Source organism: Pleurodeles waltl, chromosome 12 (assembly GCF_031143425.1).
Source record: "Pleurodeles waltl isolate 20211129_DDA chromosome 12, aPleWal1.hap1.20221129, whole genome shotgun sequence".
Classification (NCBI taxonomy): Eukaryota; Metazoa; Chordata; class Amphibia; order Caudata; family Salamandridae; genus Pleurodeles; species Pleurodeles waltl.
Window position 1 is genome coordinate 46,465,844 of NC_090451.1, and position 13,480 is coordinate 46,479,323.

General features: G+C 44.7%; 1 protein-coding gene across 2 annotated transcripts in view; it reads right to left on the reverse strand.

Moving 5' to 3' along the window:
- CPAMD8 (C3 and PZP like alpha-2-macroglobulin domain containing 8) overlaps positions 1-13,480 on the reverse strand; it is a 1,104,327-nt gene that overhangs the window by 610,088 nt on the left and 480,759 nt on the right. For both annotated transcript variants that reach the window (XM_069217904.1, XM_069217903.1), the window contains exon 23: positions 4,382-4,433. In XM_069217904.1, the coding sequence (XP_069074005.1) occupies positions 4,382-4,433 (52 nt within the window). The remainder of the gene's footprint in view (positions 1-4,381; positions 4,434-13,480) is intronic.

The window sequence follows — 13,480 nt, forward strand, 5'->3', positions numbered from 1 at the left end:
TGTTCGGTTCTCATGCCGATGACGAGATGGCTAGAATGAAAGCTGATCTAGATACCTTGAAAGCGGTAGGCATGGAAAGACCGAAAGAACAAAGAAAGGTTTTCCGGCCATATCAACGACGACTTTTCACCCACCGGTATCAGTCGCCACACTGGATGTCTTCGCGCCCCCAGCAGCAGCAACAACAGCAGTATCAAAGGGGTTTCTCTACTCAGCGAAGGTCGACAAGGGGTCGTTCAACACCTCAAACTCAGGCAACTCGACAGGCTCCCACGTCTAAGCCCTGAATCTTTGCTTCCCCCTCCTCCGTTATCCACTCCGGTAGGGGGAAGTATCTCAAATCATCTGGACGAGTGGCTACGCATCACAACAGACGCCTGGGTATTGAATATTGTGAGACATGGTTACGCTCTCAGATTCACCAGTTCTCCACCATCTGTTCCACCCAAAACAGCCAACCGCCATCTCGAAGCTCTACAGTTAGAGGTCAATATCCTATTGCAAAAAAGAGCCATAGAACCCGTTCCCATCAGCCAACAAGGGAAGGGGATTTATTCGAGATATTTCCTTGTACCGAAAAAAGACAAACAAGAGTTTCGTCCCATCTTAGATCTGAGGACAGCAAACAAATGGATTCGCAAAGAAAAATTCAGGATGTTAGCCTTACACCAAATTTATCCACATCTACGTCAGGGCGACTGGCTATGTGCGATCGATCTTTGCGACGCTTACTTTCATATCCCAGTAACCAAGAAACATCGAAAATTCCTAAGGTTCACCGTCGGGAAACGCCATTACCAATTTGCGGTTCTACCTTTCGGCCTAAAATCAGCGCCAAGAACTTTTTCCAAATGCATGGCGGTAGTAGCCGCCCACTTGAGGAAACAGCGAATATTCGTCTACCCCTATCTAGACGATTGGCTCATAAAGGCCTCCAGTTGTCTCGAGACACAGCAACATTTCGAATGGACTCTACAACTGCTGCAAAAACTTGGTCTTCAAGTCAATCTCCTGAAATCTACAGCAACACCTGTTCAGAGGTTGCATTACTTAGGGGCCATTGTAGATACCAGGCTAGGAAAGGTGTTTCCTTCGGAGGAACGACGGTTATCGATTCTCCAGAAGTGCAAACAACTGCAGGAAAGACCTCAAGCCACTGCAAGAATAATAGCTTCTCTACTGGGCTCGATGGCGTCTTGTATCCATCTGGTTCCCAATGCTCGCCTCCATATGAGACCATTGCAGGAAAACCTGGAAGATCAGTGGTGTCAACTGAGGGACGATTGGGAGAACAAAGTCCTTCTTTCTCCTCACACCCTACAATCCCTCAAGTGGTGGTGTTTACCCAGCAATCTCTTGGTGGGGATTCCGTTCCAACAACGGCCCCCATCTCAAACCATCGTAACAGATGCGTCACTGATCGGATGGGGGGCGCACATGGAACATCTTCGAGTCCAAGGCGAGTGGTCACAGAGAGAGAGTCTCTATCACATCAACCTGCTGGAACTTCGCGCAGTCCACCTTGCGCTCAAAGCCTTCCTTCCCTCTCTGAGAACGGAAACTCTCCTTCTCCAGACAGACAACGTGGCCACTATGTACTACGTGAACAAACAAGGAGGCACCAGGTCCAGAATTTTATCCAGAGAGGCTCAGACAATCTGGCATTGGCTTCTAGCCAGGAACCTGTCACTAGTGGCAACTCACCTGCCCGGCATCCAGAATGTTCAAGCGGATGCCCTCAGTCGGGTAATGGAGGAGAACCACGAATGGGTACTACACGACGACGTCGTTCATTCCATTTTCGCACTCTGGGGTACCCCCTCTACAGACCTATTCGCAACCCCAGAAAACAAAAAATGCCAAAACTTCGCCTCCAGATATTACCATCCAGGGACACTGGGGAATGCCCTGTGGATAAGCTGGTCAGGAGCATTTCTTTACGCCTTTCCACCGCTTCCCCTGATTCCGGCGGTCCTCCAGAAGCTGTCCAATGTTCAGACCAAAATGATCCTAATTGCTCCGGAGTGGCCACGCCAGTGGTGGTTCCCAGACCTTCTTCACCGGTCACTCAAACCACACATCAGGCTACCATATCGTCCGGACCTTCTCACGAAGTTCAGAGGGCAGATATCTCATCCCAACCCCTCATCGTTGAGTTTGGCAGCATGGCTCCTGAGCTAGTGCAATATGGACACTTGAACCTACCTCAGGACTGTATGGAAATTCTGAAGGAAGCAAAGCGCCCTTCCACACGATCAGCCTATGCAAGCAAGTGGAAGAGATTCTGCATTTGGTGTTTACACAACAACATTGACCCGGTTTCCTGTGGGGAACAATCTATCCTGCCATACTTGTTAAGTTTGGCAAAATCGGGCTTACAACTGTCGTCAATAAAAGTTCACTTGGCGGCGATAACGGCATACAGAAAGAGTCCTTCACAAACTTCCTTTTTTCGGATTCCGATTATTAAGGATTTCCTAGAAGGTTTAAAGAAGGTTTTTCCTCCCATTAGAAAGCCTTCTCCTCCATGGGAACTGAACGTTGTCTTATCACGTCTGATGCTGCCGCCATTCGAGCCGATACATAAGGCATCGCTGCAGCATCTCACATGGAAAGCTGCTTTTCTGGTGGCAATCACTTCAGCGCGTAGGGTCAGCGAAATCCAGGCCCTTTGCGCTCAGGAACCCTACACGGTTTTTCATTCTGCGAAAGTGGTAATGAGAACTCATCCAAAATTTTTACCTAAGGTAGTCTCCGACTTCCATGTGAACCAAACAATTTCATTACCGACTTTCTTTCAGAATCCAGCTACCCCTGCTGAGAGAACTCTGCACTCTCTGGATGTAAAGAGAGTCTTGAAATTTTACCTGGACAGGACAAAAAGCTTTCGAAAATCACAACAGCTTTTTATTAACTATGGCCCAATCAGAACAGGTTTGGGCACATCTAAACAATCGTTATCCAGATGGATTGTTTCATGTATAATGTTATGTTATCAGTTAGCAAACAAATCCCTTGGTGGTAGGCCAAAAGCCCACTCTACCAGAGGGAAAGCAGCTACTGTAGCCTTGATGAGAAATGTCCCTTTGGCAGAAATATGCAAGGCTGCCACTTGGAGGTCGGTCCATACCTTTACTAAGCATTACTGCCTTGATACAGACGCTAGGGCAGATGCTCAGGTTGGGCAGGCTTTGCTCAAGAATTTGTTTGCATGATTCATGTTTTTCTCAGTATTCTTATATCTACTCCACCGCGGTTATGGGGATGGGCTTGCTACTCTATTCAGTGCTTATGACTATACATGGAAATCCCCTACGAGAGAAGGAATGGTTTCTTACCTGTAACTCCAGTTCTCTCGTAGGGGTATTTCCATGATAGTCATAAGCAACCCTCCCTCCTCCCCGGTGGAGTTGACATAGAACATGAATATTATGGAGGTTGGTACTCCAACAAATGTTTTGTTTTTTCTTCATGTCAGGTTAATAGCCTCCAAAAAAGAACTGAGGCAACTGCCTTTTGCTGTGCATGATGGGAAACAGGAAGACTTTACTTTCTTAAAGGCACAGCTCTATTTTCATTCTGTATAATGGCAGCCTATGGGCTACACTGCCCTACATTGTTTTATTCTCATGAGAGGTGTAAATAAAATATGAGAATGTATTTATTTATGTATTTATAGAATAAATAGAGGTTTAAACGTGAAATTTACACTACAACTGTTTTTTCTTCTAACAATTTGGCCTGTGTAGCTGTTCACATAGGCTGCACATTGTTATTCTTAAGTGTTTTTCACAGACCTTTTTTGTCAAGGAGCTGATGATTGCACTTAAGAATATACTACACAACAGTGCTCCGGGGTCCCCGCAGGCGCGCGGAACTATTCAGTGCTTATGACTATCATGGAAATACCCCTACGAGAGAACTGGAGTTACAGGTAAGAAACCATTCCTTTTAGTGAAATGCAGGGCAAATGCAGCAGCCTTTATATGTGCCTTATTTCTGTCCTTGAAAGACAACACTCCCAGTAAACACATCTTCGGGGACATTTTCAGTGGAAGATGTGTGTGATTTAAATGTACTCTCTTGCCTTCCAGTATTGCTCCATGAGCATACATACCCAGATCCAATGAGTAAACACCACCATTTTGGCTTCACAATTACAATGTCCCAGTTGTTTACTTGGGTCCATTACATGTAGTATTTGTGGAGTATTTGTGTAAACATTGTTGACAGTGTTTACACAGCTACACATATACTAAGAGCACAAGACTATAAATTCCTTCATTCCACTGGAAAACAGTGTCTATACAATATTCGATTATGACATATATTTATATATATGTATGTATACACACACATTAAAATGTTACTATGAACTTACCATTCGGACAGAAGAATACGCTGTAGGTATATTCCCGCGTTAATCCCTCAGGCTATGAAAATAAGATGTAAAGCATTATCAGTATGTGAATCACACGATCAGCTCACTTTATGTGTACTTTGACAACTCTCAAAAAAGAATAGGCCACAATCTTTTAAAAAATGTTTTTAAAGTGGAAACGTTTTGAGGAATATCATATTTGATATCCTAGTCAGATTAACTGACCCTGAGACACTCTCAGCATGATTTACTTAGTAAAATGGAAACAACCGTGTTACTGACCACTACGGGCAACCACATAAACTATAACATTACTGAATTTTCTTTTGAAGATGTTGAAGGCTTAGGTGTGATTTTTACAGAATGTTTTTGGAGTATGCGGCTACTAGTGGTTTTTTGAATTTATTTTTTTTGCTTGCCACTGTGTTCCATTTGTTAAATTTTTGTTGCATTCTTGTAACAGCTTTGGGCCTCATTACGAGGCTAGCGGTCCTTGCGGTGACGGTCAGACTGCTGCATCTGTGGCAGTCCAACCATCACATTACAACCCTTGCGGGCAGACCCACCAGGGGACCGCCGTCTCCTCCGAGAACATGGTTTCCGATGACGGTCTGAGTTGTACTCAGCCAGTGCACCGCTAAGTTCAGCTGGCTGATTACAACTCAGCTTCTCCAGTATTGGATCTTTCATAGATTCACATGCTTGAATCATCCCCGTCGTCGAGGTGGGAGTGTCACGGTAACTTTACATATACATAGCAGTAAGTGTATCACAGTAGGTCCGAACGGCCCAAACAAGCACTGTTATGGCCTATCCATGTTCTTTTAGAAAAAAACAACCAAACAGGCGTCAGCGCCCTCTAGAACACTCCCAACAGAGGCTGTTTCCCTCAGATTTTCTACTGCACATCGTGTGAAGGGAGTCTCCCTGAGCTCTGCTCAGTTTCTTCTTCTGACAGGAAAATGTTTTCTTAGAGAACTTAGCTTTCCAGTGGACAGGAAGTCCCAACAAACTAAATAAGGACTTTTAAGAGATTGTGACAGTTGTGGGAAAAAAAGACTTCATATTGATGACCCCCACAAGAAGTACATTTACTGCCTACATCCAGACCATAAGGTGAGATATTGTAAGATTTGTCACAACCTTCAGTCATAAAACCCTGAAAGACAGAGAGGGTAGACTTTAGTAATGGTTCCAAAAGCAGAAAGGACACGGAGTACCCTTCTTCTGAAGAGAGTGAAGCCTCCTCGCAGACTTCTGAATCCCTAAAAAGGCCTAAAGGTGAAGATAAACTTTCTACAGAACCTCCAAGGAAAGTTTAAAAAAAATCAAAACACCTTTCTTTGGAAAAGAAAAAAGGGCAAGGGAGAAATGACTCATCAGCATCAGAAACCCGGTTAATACCCTTAAAAAAGGTTCACTCAGAGCCTACAACACCTTTGGGGAAAAAAGGCACCTCCAAAAAGTGCCTCTCTGTCTCTGTCACCGAGGAAAGAGCCGGGAAAATACTCTTCAGACTGACAGAGAAGGCTCGTCGACGACATCACTATCGATGACCACCTCGACAGTAACTACGACGTCGACATTCACCACAGCAGTGCCACCAATGATAGCTACGTCGTCGCCGCTTTCGTCATCGACTATCATCAGAACAAAAATATACAAAAGGGCACTATCGACGAACATATCGTCGAAGAGAGACAAACCAAGAACTCTGTCGACCTCACAACGGTCGGCGAGACAAAGTGATGAACCCGTCGACGAGGGAACCGTTGACAAGCGTACTGTCGACTACATTTTCCATCGACGACAGCCTCGTGGACACAACCATTGACGATGGACACAGCAGGGAGAACAACGTCTGCAAGTGATCTCATGATGCAAACTTCAGGAATGGCAAGGTTTCTTCCTCTCTCTAATAACGGTGGGAGAGAAGGCATCTCCAATCCTACCAATGCAAACCTCCTCAAGCAAGGTGTTACCGTATCTTCCTCAACACTTGTTAGAGGACGACGATGACGTATGTTCTCAAGATGATGTAATGTTTGGAGTAGCCAACAGTCCATCACAGCTTAACGTCAAATGCCCAGACCTGGATGACAATGGTGATGATCAGTATCAGGACAGCTATTCGTCAGCCAAGGTCCAACTGGATCCGTTGTATTTCACATATGGGAACCCAGAAAATTCTGTCCTTATGTTGCAGGACTACTACAGAAGGTTTCCGCCATCACTACCAGCGACTGACAACGCAGTATAACCTACAGGCGGGACTGCACACTCCTCTCCCTAGCCATCCAGGGACACCACTCAGACCGGATACAAACATCCCTTTCGTTCAGCTGCCGCAGGATGACCCTCAGTCCACAGACGAAGAAAGGGAAGAGGGGGAAATACCGGAAACCACTCCTAGTGAGTGGGATGAATACCTGATTCCTACGCCATCACCACCAGCAGCAGGACCGGTGGCTTCACCCCCAGAGGACATAGGGGGATTCCATAATTTGATGGAAAGAGTTGCTAAACGTTTTGAACTACCCAGTCTTTCTCGGGGAACTGATTGTTTCCTGTATGACTTTAAGGAGCCATCGAAAAAGTCAGTTAGAGCTATACCTATAGTGGACGTTCTATGGCAGGAAGGATTGAAGGCAATGAAAAACCCAACTACAGTACCTTCCCAAATCCCGCGTTTGGAGAAAAAGTATAAAGCCCCAGAAGATACTTCAGCCTGTTTAATAACGCAACCAAAGCCAGATTCCGTGATATCTCAAGCGGCGCAACGCTGCTCGAAAAATCCTTCAACACCGATAGCATCCCCGCCAGATAGAGAAGGGTGGCGTCTGGACAACATAGGGAAGAGGTTCTCCTCAGTAGCAGCGATAATAGTAATGCCTGCCAACTCGTTAGCCATTCTAGGCAGATATGATCGCCAAATGTGGGCAGACATGTCCTCTTACGTTGATCTCTTGCCCGAGGACGCTGAACTAAAGGCAAAGAAAGTGTTGCAGGAAGGAGAGGGGATCGCAGCTGAAGTGATTAATTGTGCGATTGATATCTCACTGACGGGGTTCAGGCAACTGGCAGGGGCAGTGGTCTTGCGCAGACAGGGCTGGCTGAAATCTACTTCTTTTAGGCCGGAGGTTCAAAGTAGGATACTTGAAATGGCATATGATGGAGAAAGCCTCTTCGGCAAGCATGTGCATGACATGTTACAGTCCATAAAAACTGATACAGATACGGCCAAATCCCTAGGCACATGTTGCAGTACAAAAAGCAAACATTTTGAGGGGCGAGAGACAGAGGAAGTTACTCCTTTCGTGGTGATTTCCAAGCATATAGACCACATTACCAAACGGCTCAAACAGGTTTTCAACAGAAGTACGGACAACACCGGCAGCAATACCGATTACCACCTACAGCTGCCTATATACACCCAGCGAGGGGGGAGAACCGTTGCCTGTGGCAGAGACACGGGTAGAAAACAATGACCGGGCATTCATACCAGCTACCAACCCCACCTGTGTGTTAAAGATTGGAGGTCGCATCACTTACCACATCCCTCAGTGGTCGGGGATAACATCAGACAAGTGGGTACTGAATATAGTATCCAGAGGACATACTCTAGAATTCATTCAGAAGCCTCCAAATACCCCTCTGTCAGGACCACCACCTCAAAGATTAAAACACCTCCTCAAGGAAGTATATGTAATGTTTCGCAAAGGGGCAATAGAATTTGTTCTAACTATTCACAGGAACCGGGGATTTTATTTCTGCTTTTTTCTAGTGAAAAAAGCCTTCGGGGATTGGCGTCCCATCCTCGATTTGAGGTCCTTAAACAAGTTCCTGAAAAAACAAACGTTTCGTATGGTAACGCTTCAGGACATTCTATGCCTCTTGAACACAAGAGATCACATGACATCTCTAGACCTCCAGGATGCATACTTCCATATCCCAATACATAGAAACCATCGGAAATTTCTCAGGTTCAAGGTAGCTGGTATGCATCAACAGTTTTGCGTCCTCCCATTCGGATTAAAGTCAGCCCCCAGAATGTTTACCAAAGTGCTAGCGCCAGTAGCGGCTCACCTACGCCAGTTCGGCATTCAAGTTTTTCCATATCTGGACGAATGGCTTATAAAGGCATCCACAAGAGCTCAAGTAGTATACCACACAGCCGCTTGCCTCAGGTTGTTCAAAACTCTAGGTCTTACCATCAATTATCACAAGTCACACTTTCATCCCACACAGAAGTGGAATTTTTCAGGAGCAATACTGGATACTATACAAAGCAAAGCATTACCATCTCAAGAGAGACAACAAAAACTATCCAGTATGGCTCAAAAGCTTGCAACAAAAAGTTTGTTTCAGTTCGGACTTACAAATCATTAATAGGAATGATCTCTTCATGTATTCCACTGATCCCAAATTGCCAATTGCACACGCAACCTCTACAGGATCAACTAGACTCTCTGTGGCTCTAAGTGAATGGCTCCTTCAACGATCGAATTCTCATCACACCACAAATGCGAACTGCCATGTCTTGATTAACAAAGCAGACCAACTTGTCCAAGGGCCTTACTTTTCTTCAACAAGTGCCGCAATATATAGTAACGACAGATGCGTTGCTCGAGGGTTGGGGTGTCCACCTTCAAGATCTGCGGATAAGTGGCAACTGGACAAAAAAGGACAAACAGCTTCACATAAACCAACTGGAACTCAAAGCAATAGATCTGGTGCTGAAAGCTTTCTTACCAAGAATTCGAAACTCAAAAATTCTCATCAGAACGGACAATACCACAAGTATGTTTTACCTGAACATACAGGGCGGCACAAAGTCCTTGCAGCTTTCACGGCAAGCTCAGAGCATATGGGAATGGGCCATAGAAAATTTCTCTGAAAGCGGAACACCTGCCAGGGCAAACCTACCTCCCAGCAGATGCCTTGAGCAGGACATTCATCCTGTATCACGAGTGGGAACTCGACCAACAGGTTTTCAACCAACTTTTCCAGAAGTGGGGTAGTCTGAATCTGGATCTTTTTGCCACATACAAGAACAGGAAATGCCCATATTACGCAAGCTGGCATCCCCATAAAGGGTCGTGGGGAAATGTGTTTTTGATAAGATGGTCAGGAGTCTATGCCTACGCTTTTCCCGATTCCTATCATCCCCAGAGTGATCAACAAAATGAAAACAGAGGGATGTCATCTCCTACTAGTAGCACCCAGGTGGCCCAGGCAGGTTTGGTTCACAGAACTCCTTCTGTATTTGGAACAACCACTTGTTCTACTCAGACAGACACCAGTCCTGCTGACCATGCACCAGGGCCACGTCAGGCATACGGATGCTTCATCTCTACACTTATCGGTCTGGCTCCTGAATTCAATGAATACTCCACCTTGAACATCTCATCGGAATGTAGAGAAATATTAGCCAAAGCCAGAACGAACACCACCAATAAGACCTATAAACTTAAATGGAATTGTTTCTGTTTGTGGTGTGCTGCGGAAGGAGTATACCTGTCTCGTCGCTCCCGGAAAAAATACTTCCGTATTTGTTGCACTTAGCGAAATCTGGGCTTTCGTACTCTTTCATACGAGTACATGTGTCAGCAATTTCAAGATACCGCCACTCTCAGCACACCTCGTCGCTATATTCTGCCAGGATTGTCAAATCCCTCAAGGGCCTTTTTAGAGCAGTGGTTCCCAAACTTTTGACTTCTGTGGACCCCTACCTTATCAATACTGGAACCCGGGGCCCCCCACTGAATCATTACTGGAACCCCTCACTGAGTCAACATTGAAAGCTGGGGACCAAATCTGTTAATATTATTTAATTTTCTAAGCAGTCGCGGACACCCTGAGGAGGCTGCGTGGACCCCCAGGGGTCCTCAGACCACAGGTTGGGAACCACTGTTTTAGAGTATTTCCACCGGTGCGTAAACCTCCACCGTTATGGTCCCTAAACATAGTGTTAGGACAACTCATGAAGCCTCCTTTCGAACCAATCCACGGGTCAGAGTTAAAATTAATCTAATGGAAGACGTCACTTTTACTGGCTCTCACATCAGCAAAAAGGATGAGTGACTTACAGGCCTTCACCATCAAAGAACCTTTTCTTCAGTTTACTCCAAATGGGGTTATACTTTTAACAAATCCCAAGTATATACCAAAGGTACCATCAAACTTCCATTTAATTGAGCCGGTGGTCTTAAAAACGTTTTTTCCTAACCCACAGACGGTTGCGGAGAAAGCACTGCATTCGCTGGATGTAAAGAGATGTTTAAAGTTCTATCTTCAAAGAACACAGAGCATTTGGAAATCGGACCAGCTATTTGTGGCTTTTGGCGATAAAAGAAAGGGCTCTGCGATATCTAAGCAGACCATTGCCAGGTGGCTCGGTCTAGCAATGCAATTTTGTCACGCCCAGGAAGGAAAATCGCTTCACACTAAGGTTAAAGCCCACTCTACCAGGGCGGTAGCCACATCAGTGGCACTCTTCGCAGGAGTACCCTTGCAACACATTTGCAGGGCAGCAACATGGTCCAGCCAGCATACATTTACAAAGCACTACTGCCTTGATGAGACAAACAAAACGGACATGGCTGTTGGGCAAGCAGTGCTACGACATCTATTCCGTTAAGGTGAGCCTCTCTGGTTATCCCACCTTCCACTTGAAAAAGTATGTGATCTATACTTGCCTAATGTTGTCATTGTTATTATTATTTTTATTACTATTATTATTATTATTGTTAATATTATCTTAATGTTATTATTATCTTTCTTAAAACATCTGTATATTGCTTTCTAATATTAGCTGAAAGTAGCACCATTCCTATTATTATGGATGTTATGGCTAGTTTAAACAGTATTACTGCTCGCTGCTCTAATTCAAGCAAGTGAATCTATGAAAGATCCAATACTGGCGAAGAAAACTGGTTACTTACCTGTAACTATAGTTCTCCAGTATTGGTATCTTTCATAGATTCACATGTGACCCACCCTCCTCCTCTCAGAGGCTCCCCTTAATCATAACACTATCTACTTCACACTCGTACTAGAAAATCTGAGGAAAACAGCCTCTGTTGGGCGTGGTCTAGAGGGTGCTGACGCCTGATTGGTTGTAGTTCAAGTTTTTTTTGTTTTTTTCATAAATGAACATGGATAGGCTATAACAGTGCCTGTTTGGGCCATTGGGGCCTAGTGTGATACACGTACTGCTATGTATATTTAAAGTTACCGTGAGACTCCCACCTCAATGACGGTGATGATTCAAGAATGTGAATCTATGAAAGATACCAATACTGGAGAACTATAGTTACCGGTAAGTAACCAATTTTCTTTCTGGGAGCCTTCTCATGGCAGGGTCCCCGCCATAAGAAGGCTGGCAGAAGCTAGTGCTGGGGGCCACAGGAGGGCCCCTTCACTGCCCATGGCATGTGCATTGCAGGGGCCTTTCTGCTTAGCACCGTCGGAATGCTCACTGTCAGCTTTGCAGATAGTGCGCATTTCGAGGGTGCTGTGTCCTGCGGTATTGGGCTCAGCTCTCTTAAAAGAGATGAGACCTATATCTTAGCATTGCCTGGCAGGAACATTAAAATACGCTTGGGGGGGGGGAGGGGGTGGGGAGTTTCCACAACTATGGCAGTTGCATCCTCCTCGCAAGTTTGGCGGTCCTGCGGTGGGACCAAAATCATAATAAGGACCTTTATTTATTAAAAGTGCTTATTTTACTTATTGTGTCAATGTGCCTTAGCTCTGCATAAATCACTCCCAATGAGATGGCATTTACATTCCATCGTAAGCATTCTGTGTCATGTCAGCTGAGACTCCCATCTAGATGGTGAGTACGTCCAATTGTGGCGATAAATTTAGCAGATTTGGGCGGGGGGGGGAGTTGCCTGTTTAATAACAAGAACTGAAATAATCAACTCATCTCATCAGTGTTAAAGAAATTGTACAACTATTTATTTTCAGCTTAAAAGGCCAATAGGAATCTTAAGGGATAGTCATATGACAGGCTTGATTTCTCTTAAGATTGCTCTATTTTCTAACCAAATCAAGAAGATCTATTTTTATCATCAAAATGGGAGAAATTCTAAAAAAACAAAAAATTTTATGCATATTTGCATTTTTATTTTCCATTTGCTCTGTATCTTATGATGACCATATGACTTGCAGCAGCAACATAAAGATCACCAAGCAAAACACCCAGGGCAGCATGCTTGGCACTATTCATTCCTTTGTTTCTATATTTCAAATGAAAGTTCATGGCATGCCAGGGTGTAAACTTGACAGTATTCATGCAGTTCTGTAGCAAAAGTAAAACTTGTGAGATCACTCCACCCTCGGGCCTTTATGTGTTTTCTACTGCAGCTACAGAAGAAATAAAACCTCTATTATATTATCTCTCACCACCAGCCTTTTTAACATAACACCACATGGTTCAGAAGGAGAGTACGAGTCTAATTTGGATCCTAATGGACGGCCAGTTACTCCGTTGTCCTGAAGATTTAGAAATGACAGCCATGCAGGCGATCACTTCTTAATGCATTGCCAGGAACTGCCATCACAGCTGTTTCTGTCAGTGCTTTTTACAGCTTGGTGCAGAGCTCTCTCAAAATGACGGAGCCTTGCACCAAACTGTTTTCTTCTTTTTTTCCCAAAAATAAAATTCCAAAGCAGAATTTAATTTTTTCAAAATGAAAAAGATAATGTTCCCCTCACCATGGGAGTCATCTCCCATGATGAGGGGGGCATTTTGATTTTTTTTAATGTCCATTACAGCCAGGGTTTGCCTGGCTGTGATGGGTAGTAAACAAACGGCTGTATGTCCGCCCATCCTATCTGAAAGAGACAAATAGCCGCAGATTTGTTGCCTTAGAGTTCTCAACAGGCTCCAGACTGGATCTAGAAAACAATTTTCAGCATTACCTCTGTGTGTCGGTAGAAGGAGCCATGCGACTCAGTGTCATCGTTCACCAGATATGATGTTGACGGTGTCCATATAATCTCTCCTCTGACATGCTTACGTCTATTTCTCCTTTTCCGTGCCGCAACGCGGATCCAGAGAAGCGGTTCCTCTTGCCATTTTTTGGCCTC